General features: G+C 41.4%; 1 protein-coding gene across 1 annotated transcript in view; it reads left to right on the forward strand.

Annotated features, from left to right (window-relative positions):
• Positions 1-24,627, forward strand: part of LOC139172808 (ADAMTS-like protein 3) — a 183,230-nt gene that overhangs the window by 126,297 nt on the left and 32,306 nt on the right. Inside the window, exon 7 of the mRNA XM_070762031.1 lies at positions 12,054-12,180. Within this exon, the coding sequence (XP_070618132.1) occupies positions 12,054-12,180 (127 nt within the window). The remainder of the gene's footprint in view (positions 1-12,053; positions 12,181-24,627) is intronic.

The raw sequence follows: 24,627 nt of genomic DNA on the forward strand, positions 1-24,627 counted from the left end.
ACTTTAGGAAATGCAGCCCTCTACCAATAGCAATTAAAAAGTGGCATTTGGCTGCTTTCCTGGAATCTGACATATATATATATATTCCTGGTTTACAAAGAGGCATTCAACCCTCTAGATGATCCACTTTCCTGAATAACAAGAAACAGAAGGAATCAAATGCATCGGTCGAAACAAAGCAAACCCAAATAACAGTGGCCAAATTACAGGGTGACCAACAGCTGCCCCAGCATGGAAGCGGGCAAGACAGAGCGATCTGCCAAAGTTACATAACTTGGAAATTCATTTCTCCTGACTTCCGACACCTACTTAGCACTAATAGCCAAGGCTTGGCCAAGGTTTTCAAAATTAACGCATCTAAATAAATGTGCCCTATGACTGCTGTGGGCGATTTTGCTCTGCGCTGCTACCAAAGAAGCCCACACAGTCCTAGGCTGCATTAACGGAAGGATAGAATCAAGATGACATGAAGTGTTTACACCACTTTATTACAATGCCTTGGTAATACCACACTGGGAATGCTGCACCCAGTTTTACTCGCGGAAAATACAGAAGGATCTTGACAAGCTTGAACAACGGGTGCTATCTAACAAAATGAAATTCAATGGTGAAAGTCAGGTTCTACATTTAGGCAAAATAACCAAGATGCACAGGTACAGTATATGTCAGTGATGATGAACTTATGGCAGGGTGCCAAAGGTGGCACGCAGAGCCATATGTGTGTGTGTGTGTGTGTGTGTGTGTGTTTGTTTGTTGATAGATTGATAGATTGATTGATTTGATTTGATTTGATTTGTATGCCGCCCCTCTCTGCAGACTCGGGGCGGCTCACAGCAATAATAAACAATATATAACAAATCCAATAATTTAAGAGAAAAGCTAAAAAAAACCCATTATTAAAAGAAAACATACACACAAACATACCATACATAAACTATATAGGTCCGGGGGAGATGTTTCAATTCCCCCATGCCTGACAGCAGAGGTGGGTTTTAAGGAGTTTATGAAAGGCGAGGAGGGTGGGGGCAATTCTAATCTCTGGGGGTAGCTGGTTCCAGATTCTCGGGGCCGCCACAGAGAAGGCTCTTCCGCTGGGTCCCGCCAAACAGCATTGTTTAGTTGACGGGACCCGGAGAAGGCCAACTCTGTGGGACCTAATCGGTCGCTGGGATTCGTGCGGCAGAAGGCGGTCCCGGAGATATTCTAGCCCGATGCCATGAAGGGCTTTATAGGTCATAACCAACACTTTGAATTGTGACCGGAAACTGATCGGCAACCAATGCAGACTGCGGAATGTTGGTGTAACTTAGGTTGTGAGTGAATTCGATGACCTGCTTGTTTTGAGTCCATTGAGGTATTGTTTTGAGGTTCTTGGAAAATCCTTGGTCAAGTCACATGATTGTCAAGCCACTCCCATCTGGTCACATGGCCAGCAAGCCACTCCTAGTCAGTCATATGGCCATCAAGCCACCCCCCCCAAAATAAGCCACACCCACAGTGTGGTAGTAAAAATTCTGGTAGCCCTTCACTGGACATAAGGAATATGTGAGGCTCAGAAGCCAGCACATAAGGTAGACCTCTGTGGAAGTTGTCTTAAGGTCACTCGCAAGTCATCACGGGGTTGTGTGCCACTAAGAAAAGTGTATAATCTTAATACCGCACAAATCCCAGTACCGCACGAATCCCAGCGGCCGATAAGGCCCCCCAGAGTTGGCCTTCTCCTGGTCCCGTCGACCAAACAATGTCGTTTGGCGGGCCCCACGGGAAGAGCCTTCTCTGGGGCGGCCCCGGCCCTCTGGAACCAACTCCCCCCAGAGATTAGAACAGACCCCACCCTCCTTGTCTTTCGCAAATTACTTAAGACCCACCTTTGTCGCCAGGCATGGGGGAGTTAAGTTATCCTTTCCCCCTAGGCTATTACAAGTTATGCATGGTATGTTTGTGTGTATGTTTGGTTTTTTATAATAAGGGTTTTTTAGTTGTTTTTATTAATTGGATTGTTCATGTTGTTTTACCACTGTTGTTAGCCGCCCCGAGTCTGCGGAGAGGGGCGGCATGCAAATCTAATAATAATAATTAAAAATAATAATAATAATAATAATAATAATAATAATAATAATAATAATAATAATAACGTGAGGCTCAGAAGCCAGCACATAAGATAGACCTCTGTGGAAGTTGTCTTAAGGTCACTCGCAAGTCATCACGGGGTCGTGTGTCACTAAGAAAAGTGTATAATCTTAGTACTTGATCTTCTACTGCCACTGGTAGTAATATTAGACTTATTTTTCCCATCGCTCTGGCTGGGATTCTGTGAGAATGGCCAAAATGAGTTGAACTCAGTATATAGCTTCTTGGGATAAGCCAAGACTAAAATAGTTTCTCAAGAAGATGCTTTGCTCGGTATGATCAGGGTTTTCGATAGCGTTATGTTTGGTCTTTCTCCGTCTTCTCCTCTTTCCCTCCACCTTTTCTTTTTGGTGATATTTAAGCCCTGCCATCTGCTTAAGAAATAAACATTTTTGAATGTGGCCAGTTCTACATTAACCTTCACATATCGAAATGAAACATCCTGTGTTCATGGTTTTCATTTAAATCTAATTTGTTGGCTGCACCCAAATGGGAAGGAGAACTATAGAAACAGCTGTGGAAACTTATTTTTTCCCCCCTGATTTCTGGATTTATATTTTGAGAAATATTTATCAAGCTCCATAACCGCTTCTAATACATCAAGACTAATTTAGTCTTCACCTCTCCTTGTTTGTATTATTGCGGGTTGAACAGTAACTCTAGTTTTCAATCTCTCCTGTAATTTTAAAGCTGCTGATTTAGGGGGGAAAATACTCAATTTCCCAAAGAGTAAATGGATGGAAATTTAACTTTTAGTATAATAATAATAATAATAATAATAATAATAATAATAATAATAACAACAACAACAACAACAACAACAACAACAACAACAATTTATTGGATTTGTATGCCGCCCCTCTCCGTAGACTCGGGGCGGCTAACAACAATGATAAAAACAGCATGTGACAATCCAATAATAAAACAACTAAACACCCTTATTATAAAACCAAACATACACACAGACATACCATGCATAACTTGTAATGGCCAAGGGGGAAGGAGTATCTCAACTCCCCCATGCCTGGCAGTATAAATGAGTCTTGAGTAGTTTGCAAAAGACAGGGAAGGTGGGGGCAATTCTAATCTCCGGGGGGAGTTGGTTCCAGAGGGCCGGGGCCGCCACAGAGAAGGCTCTTCCCCTAGGGCCCGCCAAACGACATTGTTTAGTCGACGGGACCCGGAGAAGGCCAACTCTGTGGGACCTTATCGGTCGCTGGGATTCGTGGGGTAGCAGGCGGTTCCAGAGGTAGTCTTTGTGCTGATACGTGCATTGGATGAAGGCATGCGCGCACGTGCTTGGGATGCGGTGAGTGTGTGTGGCACATTGCATTTCGGGGGTTTGGTGCTCGCTTTGGGCATTCTGTCCAGAAAAGGTTAGCCATCACTGCACAGGGGTAGGCAAAGTTGGCTATTCTATGACAGGTGGATTTCAACTCCCAGAATTCCTGAGCTACCATGATTGGCTCAGGAATTCTGGGAGTTGAAGTCCACAAGCCATAGAAGAGCCAACTTTGCCTACTCTTGATTTAGGGTATTGGCTGCATCCTGGATTGATGGCTGTCAGCTTCTGTTTGAACCCTCTATAAAGAGAACGTCGTTTTCCAAGATGCCTCATAATCTAATAATTCTTTTGACGTAAAACTGTTGTAAAATATATAACTACAGTGGTGCCTCTACTTAGGAATGCCTCGACTTAAGAACTTTTCTAGATAAGAACTGGGTGTTCAAGATTTTTTTTGCCTCTTCTTAAGAACCATTTTCTACTTAAGAACCCGAGCCTGGGAAAATTTCCCAGGAAATTTGAGAGCGGCACAAAGGCCCAGCCAGTTTCCTGCCATTCCCCCTTTAATCCCAGCCATCTCGGGCTTTTCTGGGCTGCCAGAGGAGCCTTTAGGTGGCGCTTAAGGAGGCTTTGGCAGCCCAGAGCGAACCTCACCTCGCCGCCTCAGAGTCCCTCTTTTTTTTTTAAGCCTTAAAGTTTTGGATTTTTTTGATTCACCTCACCTTCTTCCTTTGGCACCGACTGTCCTCCTCCTCCCACTCAAATTCTGAGCTTTTATTTCTTTCCCAATGGGTTTGCATGCATTATTTGCTTTTACATTGATTCCTATGGGAAAAATGCTTTTACTTAAGAACTTTCCTACTTAAGAACCAGGTCATGGAATGAATTAAGTTCTTAAGCAGAGGTACCACTGTGATGCCTATACATTGTTCCCTCGATTTTCGCGGGTTCGAACTTCGCGAAAAGTCTATACCACGGTTTTTCAAAAATATTAATTAAAAAATGCTTTGCGTTTTCCCCCCCTATACCACGGTTTTTCCTGCCCAATGACGTCATATATCATCACCAAACTTTCGTCCACCTTTAATAAATATTTTTTTTAATAAACTTTAATAAAGAAACATGGTGAGTAATAATCTAAACAGTTGCTAAGGAAATGGGAAATTGCAATTTAGGGCTTTAAAATGTTAAAGGATGGCTTGTGATACTGTTCATAGCCAAAAATAGTGTTTTTACTTCCGCATCTCTACTTCGCGGAAATTCAACTTTCGCGGGCGGTCTTGGAACGCATCCCCCGCGAAAATCGAGGGAACACTGTATAATCCATACTTATTTTTTTGGCTATTCAGCTGTTTTGCAAAAGGCTAATGTTTTTTTTTAATATTTCTGTTCTAAGTAAAAACTTCACAACTTTCCCGATACACATATTATCTTTCTATATTTTCCCCTCGCTCTCTCTCTCCCAAAAACAAACCCACAAACACATACACACATAACCCAACCCTTATTATTTGGAACGTTTACTATAATCTGAACCTTAGAGCATTTTTGTCAGTTTTTACAGCTACGCTGTAATGGTTCATTTTAACAGGTTGACATTGTCCCAATTCTTCCATTAATTATTATTATTTATTGGATTTGTATGCCGCCCCTCTCCACAGACTCGGGGCGGCTAACAACAATGATAAAAAAACCCAACATGTAACAATCCAATTTAATAAAACAACTAAAAACCCTTATTATAAAAAACCAAACATACACACAAACATACCATACATAACTTGTAATGGCCTAGGGGAAGGAATATCTTAACTCCCCCATGCCTGGCGACAAAGGTGGGTCTTGAGTAATTTGCGAAAGACAAGGAGGGTGGGGGCCGTTCTAATCTCTGGGGGGAGTTGGTTCCAGAGGGCCGGGGCCGCCACAGAGAAGGCTCTTCCCCTGGGGCCCGCCAAACGACATTGTTTAGTCGACAGGACCCGGAGAAGGCCAACTCTGTGGGACCTTATCGGTCGCTGGGATTCGTGCGGTAGCAGGCAGTTCTATATAATTCATATTTACTTTTTTGGCTATTCAGCTGTTTTGCAAAAGGCTAATGTTTTTTTAAAATATTTCTGTTCTAAGTAAAAACTTCACAACTTTCCCAATACACATATTATCTTTCTATATTTTTCCTCTCTCTCTCTCTCTCCCTCTCCAAAAAACAAACCCACAAACACATACACACATAACCCAACCCTTATTATTTGGAAGGTTTACTATAATCTGAACCTTAGAACATTTTTATAAAAAACCAAAAATACACACAAACATACCATACATAACTTGTAATGGTCTAGGGGAAGGAATATCCTAACTCCCCCATGCCTGGCGACAAAGGTGGGTCTTGAGTAATTTGCGAAAGACAAGGAGGGTGGGGGCCGTTCTAATCTCTGGGGGGAGTTGATTCCAGAGGGCCGGGGCCGCCACAGAGAAGGCTCTTCCCCTGGGGCCTGCCAAACAACATTGTTTGGTCGATGGGACCCGGAGAAGGCCAACTCTGTGGGACCTTATCGGCCGCTGGGATTCCTTTGCCTTAAATTTACTGTCACTTATTTCATTTGAGGCAATAATCCTACAGGGTTATTTTTAAAGAAAAAAATAAAGGGAAAAAGCTACTTATAATTATTTTTGAATATGCCCTAAAAGGTTGCAGATGTTTTCCCAATCTGCTTGTAATATTTATAGTTGATCCCTTTGCTCAGTAAATAGCCAACAATATGAGGTATATTGAGCCCAACAAATGCCTTAATTGTTGACATTTTGGATTCTTTATAGCTGGCTGAGATGAAGTGTAAAAGTGACCGAGACCTTTGCCAAACACTTTTCCTGCTCAACTCTCTTATGTGCTAGAAACTCTGCATTCTTAATAAATTAGATGTATCCCATGTTCAAGGAACAGCTTTTCAAAAGTTACCATGAATTATTTTGTACTGAACTGCAGTTGCTTTCGGAAGAATTAAAGCCTTGAATCTCAATTGCATCAAATCAAGGTATTGAAATTAAGGTGAAGCATTAATACCGCTTTATAAAACCTTAGTAAGTCCAAGTCTAGAATACTGCAACCAGGTTTGTTTGTTTTGTTGAACAAGCATAACATAAGTAGTAAATAATGATAAAAGAAGACAATAGGACAGGGACGGTAGGCACAATGGTTTATTTATTTATTTATTTATTTATTTATTTATTTATTTATTTATTCATTCATTCATTCATTCATTCATTTATTCATTTATTCCTTTGTCCAATACACAATACATATGGAAGAGAATAGACATGAAGTAATATATATAAAGATAATATGTAAAAATAGAGCAGAAGATATTTGAAAGGAAGAAGATATATATGATATATGAGATAAAGGAAAGACAATTGGACAGGGGACGAAAGGCACACTAGTGCACTTATGTACGCCCCTTACTGACCTCTTAGGAACCTGGAGAGGTCAATCGTGGATAGTCTAAGGGAGAAATGTTGGGGCTTAAGGGTTGACACTATTGAGTCCGGTAATGAGTTCCACGTTTCGACAACTCGATTGTTAAAGTCATTTTTTTTTTTACAGTCAAGTTTGGAGCGGTTAATATTAAGTTTGAATCTGTTGCGTGCTCTTGTGTTGTTGCAGTTGAAGCTGAAGTAGTCATTGACCGGTAGGACGTTGCAGCATATGATCTTGTGGGCAATACTTAAATCGTGTTTTAGTTCTAAGCTTTCTAGACCCAGGATTGTTAGTCGATTTTCGTAGGGTATTCTGTTTCGAGTGGAGGAGTGAAGGACTCTTCTGGTGAAATATCTTTGGATGTTTTCAAGGGTGTTGATGTCTGAGATGTGGCATGGGTTCCAGACAATGGTGCGCTTACGCACGCCCCTTACAAACCTCTTAGAACAGGGGAGAGGTCAACTGTAGACAATCAAACTGTAGAAATGGCATCTGTAAGTGATGTACATTACAAGCAGCGTGTCATCATTGAATTTCTCACTGGGGAGAAAGAAACTGTAGAGAACATTCACAAACGTTTGTGTACAGTTTATGGAGAATCTGCAGTCGACAGAAGTACGGTTAGTCGCTGGGCACAGAGGGTGAGGCCATTAGAGGTGAATCGCACAGTGCAGAAATGGCTTCGTGACCAGAACAAGGAATGGTACCGATAGGGCATACATGCCCTTGTGTCTCCCTGGAGGAAGGCCATAGAACGGGATGGAGATTACGTGGAAAAATAGGGAGTGTAGAAGAAACATCATTCTTCCTTGTGTGTAAGTTTCATTGTGTTCAATAAATAATTGTTGAAGAAAAAAATGTGGTGCATTACTTTCTGGGCGACCCTGCTGGAATTCACACAGGCTATGCTGCGATACTTTTACAAATGTTGAGCTGTAGCTTTCTGTTCAAATTACAGTACAAATACATAGATATTGGAGGAAAAGGTTTAGGAAAATAAGTTGGCAGCTTTAAAGCGATACATGAAGAAATGCTTATCCTACTTGGGAAATATTTCCATCAGAACTGTTTATTAAAAGTATGCATTACTTTTTTTTATTTTGAAGTTGTAGTCTAACAAGCTGATACAGAAGTAGGATAAAATTACTTTAAGGTGGTGGTTGTGCCCAGAAGCAAAGAAATACTGGAAAAAGATACACAGTTGACTTCAAGAAGTAGTAGGTTTGCCAATAGAATTTACCCCAGAAATCTTTTTGTTAGGGATATTTAAAGGACAATATGACAAACACTTTGATTTTACATATCACAACTGCAGCTAGGATTGCTTGTGTGCAATGTTGGGGAAATTCAAACACACCCATTGAGAATTTGATAATTTTTTTAAAAATTGAATGCACAAATATTTTTTATTTATTTATTTATTTATTTATTTAGTTAGTTAGTTAGTTAGTTAGTTAGTTAGTTAGTCCAACACACAATACATATTGAAGAGGATAGACATATGTAAAGAAAAGATATAAAAGTAGAGGAGAAGATATATGAAAGGAAGAAAAGATATATGATATATGGGATAAGGAGAGACAATTGGACAGGGGACGAAAGGCAGGCTAGTGCACTTATGTACGCCCCTTACTGACCTCTTAGGAACCTGGAGAGGTCAATCGTGGATAGTCTAAGGGAGAAATGTTGGGGGTTAGGGGTTGACACTACTGAGTCCGGTAATGAGTTCCACGCTTCGAAACACTAGATTGCTAAAGTCATATTTTTTACAGTCAAGCTTGGATGGACAAATTACAAATTAACATTAGAATTTATAAAGACAAAAAGATACAGATCATTATGTAATATACGAAAAGTGGTATGTGGTGACAAAAAGGATGAAGAGAAAGTGTATGAAGAAAATATTGTAAGATAATGTACAAAATATATCAGTATATATCAGTGGTCGGGCGGTAGGAAAAGCAAGTAGGATGCTTGGCTGCATAGCTAGCGGTATAACAAGCAGGAAGAGGGAGAGGGAGATTGTGATCCCCTTATATAGAGCGCTGGTGAGACCACATTTGGAGTACTGTGTTCAGTTCTGGAGACCTCACTTACAAAAAGATATTGACAAAATTGAACGGGTCCAAAGACGGGCTACAAGAATGGTGGAAGGTCTTAAGCATAAAACGTATCAGGAAAGACTTCATGAACTCAATCTGTATAGTCTGGAGGACAGAAGGAAAAGGGGGGACATGATCGAAACATTTAAATATATTAAAGGGTTAAATAAGGTTCAGGAGGGAAGTGTTTTTAATAGGAAAGTGAACACAAGAACAAGATGACACAATCTGAAGTTAGTTGGGGGAAAGTTCAAAAGCAACATGAGAAAATATTATTTTACTGAAAGAGTAGTAGATCCTTGGAACAAACTTCCAGCAGACGTGGTTGATAAATCCACAGTAACTGAATTTAAACATGCCTGGGATAAACATATATCCATTGTAAGATAAAATACAGGAAATAGTATAGGGGCAGACTAGATGGACCATGAGGTCTTTTTCTGCCGTCAGTCTTCTATGTTTCTATGTTTCTAGTATAAAAGTGACATATTTAAAAGGGTGTAGATTTGCTTAAGAAACTACTGTGACATGTAGAAAGAGAAAATGTAATGAAGACATTAAAAAATTACTTTAAGGGTAAGGGTCCTTTCAAATAACATTTTCCTTCTAATTTAATTTTCTCCGTGTTGCGTGTAAGAAGAAAGGAATGAGGGCTAGATGTTATAAAAGTTTTATTGAATAAAACCATTGGGTTGGATTAAGGTAGAATCAGATTACAGATTGGTAGATACACCAAATCAATGGGGGAGAGCCTGAATTGACTTAAATATTCCACTTGATCTAAACATTATTCCCCCCCCCCTTTGCGCCCAAAGCAGCTCATGTTTTTTAATTGAGATAGACTTAGAAGCTTGGAGTAAGGAAAGACGTTGAGAAGCTGAGTATGAAACGAAACAAGAATAAACTGCTTAAATTTGGCCAGAATACATCCAGAACTGCCTTCTACCGCACGAATCCCAACAGCCGATAAGGTCCCACAGAGTTGGCCTTCTCTGGGTCCCCTCGACCAAACAATGTTGTTTGGCAGGCCCTAGGGGAAGAGCCTTCTCTGTGGCGGCCCCGGCCCTCTGGAATCAACTCCCCCCAGAGATTAGAACGGCCCCCACCCTCCTTGTCTTTTGCAAATTACTCAAGACCCATCTTTATCGCCAGGCATGGGGGAGTTAAGATACTCCTTCCCCCTGGGCCATTACAAGTTATGCATGGTATGTTTGTGTGTATGTTTGGTTTTATAATAAGGGTTTTTAGTTGTTTTTTTAATTGGATTGTACATGCTGTTTTTATCGTTGTTGTTAGCCGCCCCGAGTCTGCGGAGAGGGGCGGCATACAAATCCAATAAATAATAATAATAAATAATTATAAATTGAATTTTGTTAGTTGGGAACTGTACAGAGATACTTATAAGGATCTCAAAACAGCAACAACAGCAGCAACAGCAGCCTTGATTGTAATTGTACATCATATATACAGTGGTACCTCTACTTACGAACTTAATTCGTTCCGTGACCAGGTTCTTAAGTAGAAATGTTTGTAAGAAGAAGCAAATTTTCCCATAGGAATCAATGTAAAAGCAAGTCATGCGTGCGATTGGGGAAACCACAGGGAGGGTTGCGGCCCTGTTTCCTCCCAGGAGATTCCTAGAAAGGATCCACAGAGGCTTCTCCCTGCCTTTTCCGGCCTTGTTTCCTCCCAGGAGATTCCTAGAGAGGCCCCACAGAGGCTTCTCCCTGCCTTTTCTGTTTACAGTTTCAGAGACTCGGGTTTGTAAATGGAAATTGGTTCTTGAGAAGAGGCAGAACAATTTTGAACACCCGGTTCTTACCTAGAAAAGTTCGTAAGTAGAGACACTCTTAGGTAGAGGTACCACTGTACAATGAAATTGATTTAACGTCTACTGGTGCAATCCACAAGAGAGAATCCAAGACAACATGACTAGCTTGCCTCCAGAAGTTGTGAATGCTCCGACACTGGAAGTTGTTATGAAGATGCTGGATAATCCTTTGTCTGAAATGATGTAGGTTTTCCTGCCTAAGCAGAGGGTTGGACCAGAAGACCTCCAAGGTCCCTTCCAACTGTGTTATTCTATTCTATTTTATTAGGCAGGGACACCAGAAGAGTTTAATTGTCATGGCCTAAAAACTGAAATCCATGAAGGAATAATTACTTTAAAGCACTTTTCCTTATGAAATGTTAAGAAGGCAAATGGTGATTTTGGGCGGGAACTGAAGGCAACTTAGAAAGAGAGAATGAGATGTTTTCGCTCTAGAAAACTAAGTGGCCTGTGTCGCGGTTTTGCCCTTCCGACTCTTGTTGACTCAGCCTTCCATCCCTCCAAGGTCGGTAAAATGAGGACCAGATTGGGGGCAAGATAATAATTAATAATAATAATTTATTGGATTTGTATGCCGCCCCTCTCCATAGACTCAGGGCGGCTAACAACAATGATAAAAACAGCATGTGACAATCCAATAATAAAACAGCTAAAAACCCTTATTTATAAAAACCAAACATACACACAAACATACCATGCATAACTTGTAATGGCCTAGGGGGAAGGAATATCTCAACTCCCACATGCCGGGCGGTATAAATGAGTCTTGAGTAGTTTACGAAAGACAGGGAGGGTGGGGGCAATTCTAATCTCCGGGGGGAGTTGGTTCCAGAGGGCCAGGGGCGCCACAGAGAAGGCTCTTCCCCTGGGGCCCGCCAAACGACATTGTTTAGTCGACAGGACCCGGAGAAGGCCAACTCTGTGGGACCTTATCGGTCGCTGGGATTCGTGCGGTAGCAGGTGGTTCCGGAGGTAATCTGGTCCAATGCCATGTAGGGCTTTAAAGGTCATGACCAACACTTTGAATTGTGACCGGAAACTGATCGGCAGCCAATGCAAGCCACGGAGTGTTGAAGAAACGTGGGCGAATCTTGGAAGCCCCACGACGGCTGTCGCGGCTGCTACCAATACTGATACTTACTCTCTGTAAACTTGCTTAGAGAAGGATGTAAAACACTGTGAAACGGTATGTAAATCTAAATACTAAAATGATATTGGTGTTATTGTCAGGCTGTAGGTTGCGATCGACAGCTTGGGAGTCACGCCAAAGAAGACAACTGTGGGGTCTGCTCAGGTGATGGTTCCACCTGCCGACTGGTGAGAGGGCAAACCAAGACACGCCTCTCCGCAGAAAAAAGTAAGTCTCCAGCACCTCAAACACGTGATGTTTAGCCTCAATATTGTCCTACGTTATTATCAACGGGTGTCAGCCCCCCAAATAGCATCTGAGAAATAAATCAGATTCCAGTCCAATTCTCTCGTCCAAGGTTCGATTTATTATCAGAGCCATGTTGGTGAAAGAAGCAATTTCTAAAATTTAAAGTTTTGTATAGAAGTTAAGAAAGCATGAATTGGTAAACCATACCTTGGTCCGTAATTTCAAGCAACCCCTGTAACGGGAAAATCTGTGCCTCTGTTTAAACCTGTGGTTAAGCATCTAGAAGGTAAGATATGGGAGGGGTAGGTAGGAAGGAGTAGGAAATATTTATTGGAGTAGGAGTATTTATTGATTGATTGATTGATTGATTTGATTTTTATAATAATAATAATAATAATAATAATAATAATAATAATAATAATAATAATAATTTATTAGATTTGTATGCCGCTGCTCTCCAAAGACTCACAACAATAATAAAAACAATATTATAGTAGAACAAATCTAATATTAAAAAACATATAAAACCCTATCATTATTTAAAAAAACCAAACAACACATTCATACCAAACATAAAACAAAGTATAAAAGAGCCTGGGGGAAAGGTGTCTCAACTCCACCATGCCTGGCGGTATAAGTAAGTCTTGAGTAGTTTACGAAAGACAGGGAGGGTGGGGGCAATTCTAATCTCCGGGGGGAGTTGATTCCAGAGGGCAGGGGCCGCCACAGAGAAGGCTCTTCCCATGGGGCCCGCCAAACGACATTGTTTAGTCGACGGGACCTGGAGAAGGCCAACTCTGTCGGACCTTATCGGTCGCTGGGATTCATGCGGTAGCAGGTGGTTCCGGAGGTACTCTGGTCCAATGCCATGTAGGGCTTTAAAGGTCATAACCAACACTTTGAATTGTGACCGGAAACTGATCGGCAGCAAATGCAAGCCACAGAGTGTTGTGGAAACTTGGGCGAATCTTGGAAGCCCCAGGATGGCTCTCGCGGCTGCGTTCTGCACGATCTGAAGTTTTATGCCGCCCTTCCTTAGACTCAGGGCAGCTTACAACATGTTAGCAATAGCACTTTTTAACAGAGCCAGGCTATTGCCCCCACAATCCGGGACTTCATTTTACCCACTTCGGAAGGATGGAAGACTGAGTCAACCTTGAGCCGGTTATGAGATTTAAATCGCTGACCTACAAATCTTCAGTCAGCTTCAGTGGCCTGCAGTACAGCACTCTACCTGCTGCGCCACCCCGGCTAGGACACGTATCGGGTAATTTGATTCGTTTTGTAACCCACCCACCAGGTTAGTAGGTGGCAATGGGAGGTCTCTGGATAAGATGTATAAACCTGGCATTTCGCTTCTGTATGTGTGCATCCCGAAAGGGGTGACACCGCGCTTGGCCAACTGCTTGGGGCAGTAGAGAGATTGCTGCGCCCAAATAACCCTTGTTTCCTTGCTCCGAAGTCGTCTTCGATTGATTATTTCTTTCAGAGATTTCCAGCGAACATTGCCATCCCGATACTAACTTCCTTCCAGTTCCCCACCCAGGTTAAGGTTCATCCTTCATCCCCACAAGTCCATCACGAGGACCAATCCGAGTGGCAGGGATTTCACCGACCTCCTCCTTACATCTGCTGATGCAGAACAAAGGATGCACAGCTCCATGTGCCCGGTGCATGCACATGTGCCAGTGCAAGATTTGGCATGTGCAGGAAGCCAAATCTCACATGAGGATGTTCACGTGTGCAAAATTTCACCAATTTTTGGCATTTTTTGCTTCTGTAAAGCAAAAAACTGCAGAAAATTGACAAAATCTCTCATGCGTTTGTGTCTCCACGCATGCGAGCATCTTCATGCAATAATTTGCTTTCTGCACATGCACAGGAGCCAAATCTTGCACGGTCGTGTACACGCATGTGTCGGGAACACATGTATTTTTACTCTCCCCACCCGGGCTCCAAGGAAGCCTTTGGAGCCTGGGAAGGGTGAAACACAAGCTTACTGGGCCCATCAGAAGTTGGGAAACTGGCCATTTCCAGCCTCCAGAGGGCCTCCGTGGGCCGGTGGAAGCTGTTTTCGCCTCCCCAGGCATTGAATTATGGGTGTGGGCACTCGCACATGTGTGATATCATGCGCCCATGTTCCCCCGGCACCTGATGAAAAAAGGTTTACCATCACTGGTCTAGACAATTGCCAGGCATCCAGACTGACTTGAAGGCACAAAGAACAAAACAGACAAAACAAAAAACCTCCCACCCCCCAAATAACTTATGATTCTTATTTTGTATGTGTTTATATATTTCTCTCTCTCATGTGTTTCTGTGCAGATAGACAGATGGAAATAAACATATATCCATTGTAAGATAAAATACAGGATAAACATATATCCATTGTAAGATAAAATACAGGAAATAGTATAAGGGAAGACTAGATGGACCATGAGGTCTTTTTCTGCCGTCAGTCTTCTATGTTTCTATGTTTCTAAATAATTTCTATTTTTTTAAATTAATTTTGTTGGCTTTGTGGTTTATGGTTCCAAGTGAAAGAACCAAGCTTAAAGAGAATTTTAAAAAAGACACCTAGTCTCTTGACTCATCCATAAATTCGATTTATCCCCCTCACTTCGGACCACCACCATTATTCAAATATTTAATTGGAGGGTATTTTTAAAGAAGAGAATGCTGGCACCAAATATTTAATCGGAGGATACTTTTAAAAAGAGGATGCTGGCACATATACAACAATGAAAAATAACTTGATGATAGCGATCATTTGTAGCCAGAAAGAAATATTTGTTTTTCGTTCTTCCTTATGGTGGGCAAATGATGAACCAGTCCCTTTCAGAAAATTGTATTTCAGTCGTTCCATTTTGATTTGTTCTGTTTTCCCACTCCTTGGGAAAGAAGGATAAAATTCAGAGAAAACTGGGGCCTTTGAAGGAGAGTTAAATACCAAAATAGACAAATTCATCTGCTAAATCTGGATATTTTTCCTGGCTGAACTTCTGTGGTTCAGCAGTTGGATTGTTTGGAGGGCAAAAATAATATCTCCAGTTCTCTACATCGTGGGGAAGATCAGAAAGCGGGCAGCTACTTTCTGAAATAAAGCTTCAGAAAACTGGGATCCTGCCTGCAAATATGAAAGCATCAGCAATTTGGCTGGAGAGAGAACTCATCGGGAAGATAGGGTTCAATTTTTTCTTCGCATCCAAGAGGCGTTCCAAAGAGATTGAACCATTGCCACTAATGGAGGCCTCAAACTGAGTTTTGAGAAAGACTTGGCTTTATTGCCGGGCCTGATCCTCCCCAGAATTTCTGGACAAAGAATACATTTCAGATTCCCTCTAGATTTGATGTTCTTTGGATCGGAGTCCACCGTTGCATGTTTTTCTCATCATTCCAGTGCTTTGTGGTTTTGAAAATCCTGCCCAAATTATGGTGTGTGTTTTTTTTAACCCCCTTTGGGTGAAATATATGATTCTGTAGTTTATCACTTATCAGTGTGCCTAAGCCAATTGTCTAATTTCCCATTTTGTCACTGACTTGTTGCAGGGTGTAGTTTTAAAAATCCAAACACTGCACTAAAAGATTACGGTTTTTGTATATGTTAGAGGTTGTTAAAGCAATGTGGACAATAGTGAGAATGGAGTCAGAAAAATAACTTCTCTGCAATGTGGCTACTCGGCCATGCTCATTCTAGGCCACCTTTCGCAGGAGGGCGGCCTAGAAATTGAAAATAATAATAATAATAATAATAATAATAATAATAATAATAATAATAATAATAGAAGAAGAGAAGCATGCATTAGCTGACTATGTGAAGGGGAGCAAAGAGTCAATGTTGATGGAGGTCAACAATAGGAAGCTTCTCAAGGTGAAGCAAACTTTCAGATCACAGAGAAGGAGAGAGGAAGGTAGTGCACCTACAAAAAGATATTGACAAAATTGAACGGGTCCAAAGACGGGCTACAAGAATGGTGGAAGGTCTTAAACATAAACCTATCAGGAAAGACTTAATGAACTCAATCTGTATAGTCTGGAGGACAGAAGGAAAAGGGGGGACATGATCGAAACATTTAAATATATTAAAGGGTTAAATAAGGTCCAGGAGGGAAGTGTTTTTAATAGGAAAGTGAACACAAGAACAAGGGGACACAATCTGAAGTTAGTTGGGGGAAAGATCAAAAGCAACCTGAGAAAATATTATTTTTCTGAAAGAGTAGTAGATCCTTGGAACAAACTTCCAGCAGACGTGGTAGATAAATCCACAGTAACTGAATTTAAACATGCCTGGGATAAACATATATCCATCCTAAGATAAAATGCATAAAATAGTATAAGGGCAGACTAGATGGACCAGGAGGTCTTTTTCTGCCGTCAGACTTCCATGTTTCTAAGCAAACTAAGGACCAGTACAGAAAAAATGTAACTCAATGTTGTATGGAGAGTTGGCGGAACAAAGCATTGCATGGCCAGTTCTTGGAGAAGATTGAAGGTAAAGTGGATAAAGAAAAGACCTTGGTCATGGCTTTCAAGTGGCTTACAAGTGGAACACTCAAAAAGGAGACAGAAGGACTAATACTGGCGGCACAAGAGCAGGCCATTAGAATAAATGCTGTCAAAGCCAGAATTGAAAAATCAACAGGTGATCCAAAGTGCAGACTCTGTAAAGAAACTGATGAAACAATCGATCACATACTCAGCTGCTGCAAAAAGATCGCACGGACTGACTACAAGCATAGACATGATGCTGTGGCACAGATGATCCACTGGAACTTGTGTCGGAACTACCATTTACCAGTGGCAAAGAACTAGTGGGATCATAAGCCCAAAAAAGTGGTCAAAAATGAGCAAGCAAAACTACTGTGGGACTTCCGACTTCAGACTGACCGAATTCTGAAGCATAACACACCAGACATTGTGATCGTGGAGAAAAAGAAAGTATGGATCATCGACATCACAATCCCAGGGGACAGCAGAATTGAGGAGAAGCAGAGAAATTAGTGAAATACGAAGATCTAAAAATCGAGCTGCAACAACTCTGGCATAAGCCAGTGAAGGTGATCCCAATGGTACTTGGCACGCTGGGCGCAGTGCCAAAGGATCTCAGCGGACATTTGAAAACCATCGGAATTGACAAAATCTCCATCTGTCAATTGCAAAAGGCCGCTTTACTGGGATGGGCAAACATAATTCGCCACTACATCACGCAGTCCTAGGTGCTTGGGAAGCGCCCGACTGGTGATGAAATACGGAATCCAGCATAGTGATCTCGTTTGCTGTGTTGTACTGACATAATAATAATTTGATTAGAGAGCATCTACTCAAGAACATCAAGGAAAGAGGCTGCAAGCATGTTGCATGCAAAGTCCAGAACAGAATGAATTTAGGATCACGAAGCTGCCATTTTCTAGGTCAAACTGCCCTTGGGTCGAAGAGAAACTAACTTTCTGGGAAGCGGATCAAAGATTTGACTGATGATAAGTAGTAAAAATATCTCTGGGAAAGTGAAATATCTTAGCTCTTTTATGTATTACCAATAAAGTAGAATATCTGTAAGCTCAGATATGAGAGGTCCTGGTTGCTCTTGGAGTTTGATGGTTTCCTTGCAGAGGTTTCGTTACCAAACTAGGTAATAAAGTGCACTGATAATGTTACCTAGATGGGTAATGAAATGTTTGCAAGAAAACCATCAAGTTCAGAGAGCACTAAAGATCCCACAGTCCCCATCCTCCTCCATCTTCTCTTCCCCTTCCTTCCTTCCTTCCTTCCTTCCTTCCCTCCCTCCCAGATAAGACGGAGTGGCTGTGGGTTTTGCCTCCCAAGGACAATTCCATCTGTCCGTCCATCACCCTGGGGGGGGGATTACTGACCCCCTCAGAGAGGGTCCGCAACTTGGGCGTCCTCCTCGATCCACAGCTCACATTAGAGAAACATCTTTCAGCTGTGGCGAGGGGGACGTTTGCCCAGGTTTGCCTGGTGCACCAGTTGCGGCCCTATCTGGACTGGGACTCACTGCTCACAGTCACTCATGCCCTCATCACCTCGAGGCTCGACTACTGTAACGGTCTCTACATGGGGCTACCTTTGAAAAGTGTTCAGAAACTTCAGATCGTGCAGAACGCAGCTGCGAGAGCAATCATGGGCTTCCCAAGGTATGCCCATGTTACACCAACACTCCGCAGTCTGCGTTGGTTGCCGATCAATTTCCGGTCACAATTCAAAGTGTTGGTTATGACCTATAACGCCCTTCATGGCACCGGACCAGAATATCTCCAGGACCGCCTCCTGCCGCACGAATCCCAGCAACCGGTTAGGTCCCACAGAGTTGGCCTTCTCCGGGTCCCGTCGACTAAACAATGTCATTTGGCGGGACCCAGGAGAAGAGCCTTCTCTGTGGCGGCCCCGAACCTCTGGAACCAGCTCCCCCCAGATATCAGAGTTGCCCCAAACCTCCTTGCCTTTCGCAAGCTCCTTAAAACCCACCTCTGTTGTCAGGCATGGGGGAATTGAAAAATTTTTCTCCCTTCCCTCTAGGCTTATAGAATTTATACGTGGTATGTTTGTTGGTATGATTGGTCTCTTAAATTGGGGTTTTTTAGATTACTTTTTAATATTAGATTTGTTACATTGTTTTTTATTGTTGTTAGCCACCCCGAGTCTTCGGAGAGGGGCGGCATACAAATCTAAATAAACTAAACTAAACTAAACTCCCTCCCTCCCACTTTCTTTCTTTCTTTCTTTCTTTCTTTTCTTTCTTTCTTTCTTTCTTGTTCCATAGATTTTACCTTTTGGGGGGCCACTTAAATTCAGGAGATATTTAGCAATATTAGAAGGAACGTTAGAGGGAAATATGAAGCAAGGTCTGCGGTATTCCTTTCTGTTGAAAGATAATGGCACCAGACTAAAATGGATACTATCTGTCTAATGACCCGTATGTCCTTTTCTATTTCCTGAGCTCCCTGGTGCTGCATTTTAGGATTTAATGACTTCATTTCCCCTGACTTTGGAATGTATGAACTGTTAATTCTTTTGAGGCTGCAGCGAGCTTCCATAAAGTGTCTCAGTGCTTATGAATTGTGACGTGACTTTAGTCCCTTTAGACTTTGCAGTGGAGGAAAGGAATATGTTTAATTTTTTTGTGGTAGGCAGTATGTGATATTAAATGCCTCCCTTACGATAATACTAGTGCTAAGCACAGTTGTAAGCAGGAAACAAAGATAATTCTCTCTCATTCTTGCCCTTTCTATAACTCTATGAAGAGGTCCATGTTGTAAAGCTTGAAGCTTTAAGATGTTCCTTCCATGTTAGAAAAACCATACTGCTTTCTGTTATAAGTCACTACAATAGAGAGGAGAATTGCACAATGTCTACGGAGAGGGGCGGCATACAAATCTAATGAATGAATGAATGAATGAATGAATGAATGAATGAATGAATGAATGAATGTCTCTCAGGGTTCAAAGTAACACCCCCAATCCTGGAGGCCATCTTTAACTTTGAATCTTCGGGGCTGCCAGTATCATTGTTATACAGTGGTACCTCTACTTACGAACTTAATTTGTTCCGTGACCAGGTTCTTAAGTAGAAAAGTTTGTAAGAAGAAGCAATTTTTCCCGTAGGAATCAATGTAAATGCAAATAATGTGTGCGATTGGGGAAACCACGGGGAAGGTGGAGGCCCTGTTTCATCCTAGAAGATTCCTAGAGAGGCCCCATGGAGGCTTCTCCCTGCCTTTCCCGGCCCTGTTTCCTCCCAGGAGATTCCTAAAGAGGCCCCACAGAGGCTTCTCCCCACTTTTTCTGGCCCTGTTTCCTCCCAGGAGATTCCTAGAGGCCCCACAGAGGCTTCTCCCCACCTTTTCCGGTTTCGAGGTTTGGGTTTGTAAGTGGAAAATGGTTCTTGAGAAGAGGCAAATATTTTTTGGACATCCGGTTCTTATCTAGAAAAGTTATTTCTTTCTTTCTTTCTTTCTTTCTTTTTTTATTTAATTTTTTATGCCGCCCTTCTCCTTAGACTCAGGGCGGCTTTCAACATGTTAGCAATAGCACTTTTTAACAGAGCCAGCATATTGCCCCTACAATCCGGGTCCTCATTATACACACCAATTAGAGGCGTTTGTAAGTACAGGTACCACTGTATTTGCTCCAAGTGATACTTTTGTAAGTGATATGGAAGGGTCAATCAATTCCAGTTGAACTTTTAAATAATGGTTCATATTCAATTCAGGACATTGATTCTGTTTCGATAAGATCAGTCTGGTATTAAACTGCAAATTGGACCAAATGTCTCTTGAAGTCCAAACCAGAACTGGGCTAACCTTAGAATTGGCTTGATCTCCTGGTTACTACTGACAAATGATTTATGCAGGAATGGCAATTCTAGAAGATATCTACTTCATTTCTAATTAAGACAAATGATTGACAAGGTAGTATTTAGTAGTCTAGACCTGTTTCACACATATTTACCTATAGATACAATCCATAATAATTCAACATCAGTTTATACAGTATTTAATTAGACCACTGCATGAGAAATCACATTTTTTCCAACATATATGCATTGTACAGCATATGTTGATGCTTTAAAAAGCCTATCCAGATTTTGTATTCACTCAGCAAACACACACACACATACTAAGTGGAGCTTGCCTCACAATCAGGAGGTTATGAATTCAATCCCAGGGAAAGGCAGATGTAGGGTCCCCTGCTTGGGCAGGGGTTGGACTAGATGACCTGCAAGGTCCCTTCCAACTTAAACATACAGATATACATATATTTGTTATATTCATTTGCCATCTCTCTCTCCATGAGACTAATCTACTTTACTTTCATATATATGATAAGTCTGTAAGCATTTATCCATTTCTTTTACCTTAAAATATACATTTTATAACCATAGAATATACGTACAGTATTTAAAGGCCTATTTAAAGATAAAAGAAATGGATATATTCCCACTGATTTACCATCAAAAATGAAAAGTACCAGTAATGTTGTTAGCACTATGTTTTGCTCCAAGATTGGTGGTATACAAAGATATAATAATATTTATATACACGATACTAGTAAAAAAGAAACATTAGGAAAGGGGATGGAAGGCACTCTGGTGCACTTATGGACACCCCTTACTGACCTCTTAGAAATCAGGAGAGGTCAACAGCGGATAGACTAAGGGTAAAGTTTAGGGGGTTAGGTGATGATACTACAGAGTCTGGTAGTGAGTTCCATGCATCAACTACTTGATTACTAAATCCGTATTTCCTGCAGTCGAGTTTAGAGCGGTTTACTTTAAATTTGTATTTTATTTATTTTATTTATTACTTGGATTTGTATGCCGCCCCTCTCCGAAGACTTTGTTGTGTGCTCGTGTGTTGTTGTGGTTGAAGCTGAAGTAGTCGTTGACAGGAAGGAGATTGTAGCAGATGATTTTATGGGCTATGTTTATGTCGTGTTTAAGGTGACGTAGTTGTACACTTTCTAAACCTAGGATTGTAAGTCTCGTTGCGTAGGGTATTCTGTTGCGAGTGGACGAGTGGAGGGCTCTTCTAGTAATGATATATTGTTTGGGGAGTCAAAAGTCCAAGATCTACAGAATTCCAGGCAGACATCTGTCTCCAAAACGGTTATGTCTTTGGGTTCGTCACGAGGAAGACTTATGCTGTAATCTTGTACCTTTTAGAGATCTACAGAATTCCCGTCTTTCCTCTTCTTTCCCAGGCTAAATACTGATAGGTGCTTTAGGAAAGCACATAATGCATTTTATGGGGTGGAGCAATATTAACAGCAGACCACAAGGGCTTCCTTTAAAGATTTGCTCTCTCCTGCAGGCCTGTTCCTGAACAAGTCTCGTAAGGGGAATACGGATTGTTGTATCTGAATATTCCTACTTGTTGCATCTGCTTTGCGCTGTCCGTGGTCCTGACAGCTCTATGTCTTCCATGGGGCCTGTCTTACCTGATGCAACTTTGCAATGTGTATTGTAGCCTAGAGTTCCTGTGAGTAGCTAAGCTAACAAGATTTGATGGGAGAGAATCTGCGCTCTCTTCGGGTTTTGTCCTACACCGCCTGAAGTCCTGCCCCATTTGGGTGTTTCCTAATATCAAAACATACATACTTTCCTGCTGTTTCCACTGATTATTTTCGGTTCCTATTCTTGAAGGGTCGGAGAAGACCTAATGCTGGGAACGATTGAGGGCAAAAGAAGAAGGGGATGACAGAGAATGAAGTGGCTGGATAAAGTCACTGAAGCAGTCGGCGTGAGCTTAAATGGACCGCAGAGGAAGATAGAGAAACGGATGTCCAAGTGCCGCCTCTATGTTGGTTGAGACAGGCAGGGTTCCCTTGAGTACCATTTGTTGGGGGGTCAAGGGAAAGGGAGGGTTTGGCCTCCTCTTTCTGCTCAAGATCCCCATGGACAATTGGTGGGCCACTGTGTGACACAGAATGCCGGACTCGATGGGCTTTGGCCTGATTCAGCATGGGGCTTCTTATGCTCTTATGTTCTATGTTCTTAGGAAGGCCTGGAGGAACATTATCCATGGGGTTTCATTTCATTTCATTTTATTGGATTTGTATGCCGCCCCTCTCCGTAGACTCGGGGCGGCTAACAACAGTAATAAAAACAACGTGCGACAATCCAATACTAAAGAAGCTAAAAACCCTTATTTTAAAAACCAATCATACAATCAAATGTACCATACATAAATTGTGGAAGCCGAGGGGGAAAGAATATCTTAATTCCCCCATGCCTGACGACAAAGGTGGGTTTTAAGAAGCTTGCGAAAGGCAAGAAGGGTGGGGGCTATTCTAATCTCTGGGGGGAGTTGGTTCCAGAGGGCCGGGGCCGCCACAGAGAAGTCTCTTCCCCTGGGTCCCGCCAAATGACATTGTTTAGTTGACGGGACCCAGAGAAGGCCAACTCTGTGGGACCTAATTGGTCGCTGGGTTGTGATGGATCAGGCACGACTTTGCAACTAACAATAACAACAAGAACAAATCTTTGAAGGAGTGTTGTCATTTCATTTTCTGCATTATCCTCCTTCAAATATTTGAAAGGAAATTAAATATCACCAATTTTCTTCCCTGGGTAAACTCTACCATTTCTTACATAACCCACTTTCCGGTCTATTCCACTGCCCTACAGACCTCCTGTTGACCTAAGCTAGTTAATGCTAATGCACCTTTGAAGATTACAGAGTACTGGTTATAGTTTTCCAAACACATCCCGACTATTGCAAAACAGAGCAGACATATTACTTCCTGCATCCTAAATAGTATGCTTCCCTTAATCAGAAAAATAAACTGCTCAAAAAAATAAAGGGAACACTCAAATAACACATCCTAGATCTGAATGAATGAAATATTCGCATTGAATATTTCATTTGCACAACTATTTCATTTGCACAACAGCCTGTGAAATTGATTGTCAATCAGTGTTGCTTCCTAAGTGGACAGTTTGACTTCACAGAAGTTTGATTTACTTGGAGTTATATTCTGTCGTTTAAGTGTTCCTTTTATTTTTTTGAGCATTTTAAAATTATTATTATATTCATCTGCATTAGCAGAAACATACCCTTTATTATTTATTATTATTTATTTATTGGATTTCTATGCTGCCCCTCTCCGAGGACTCAGGGCGTCTCGCAACATATAAAATATACAATACATAATATAATAATATCCCTTCCCTTTGGCCCCAACACTCAAAATCTTCCACTACCCCCAAGCAAAGCTGACTGTTCATAAATGAAATAGAATGGAAATGGTAAAACATGATTGTAGCTTTCCCCTCCTCTTAAATAGAGGGACTGAGTAGGCTCTTCTGCATCCTTCCCCCATTTCTAAAAACAACAATATTTCTTACTGACTGATTTAATAATATTGTAGGGCTTAGCAAAGCCTCCGTATGCTGCTGTGTAAGAATACAAGGGTTTTTGTTTCGGTAACTGATGATGGCATGCCTTTTGGTGGCAGATTGGGGTTCATGCTGAGAACCCAGGGAGCTTGTTAATGTCCCCCTCTTTTTTTAAAAAAAATAATTTTATTGATTTTTTTTAAATTTTACAAAAAACAAACCATAAAGCATAAAGTGTACCATCACCAAACAGAAAAATAAAAATTCCCTTCACCAGGGAAGATTCAATTTTGTATCCTTCATTTATTTCATCTCTGGGTTACATTGTTCATTCTTTATAAAGTGATTGAATTTTATTTCTTACATTTGCATCGCTTACTGATGTTGTTAATATATAATTTTTGACCTTCTCCCTGCTAATTTCTTTTCATTATAATTATGTAGTCTAATTTCCATAATTTCATAGTGAATGTGGTCCACCATATATCTGCACCAATTTTTTATCGTCCATTTATTGTCATCTTTCCACCCAAGCACTATGGTTGCCTGGGCACTTTCTATTGCTGCAGTTTT

This window comes from Erythrolamprus reginae, chromosome 10 (assembly GCF_031021105.1).
Source record: "Erythrolamprus reginae isolate rEryReg1 chromosome 10, rEryReg1.hap1, whole genome shotgun sequence".
Lineage (NCBI taxonomy): Eukaryota > Metazoa > Chordata > Lepidosauria > Squamata > Dipsadidae > Erythrolamprus > Erythrolamprus reginae.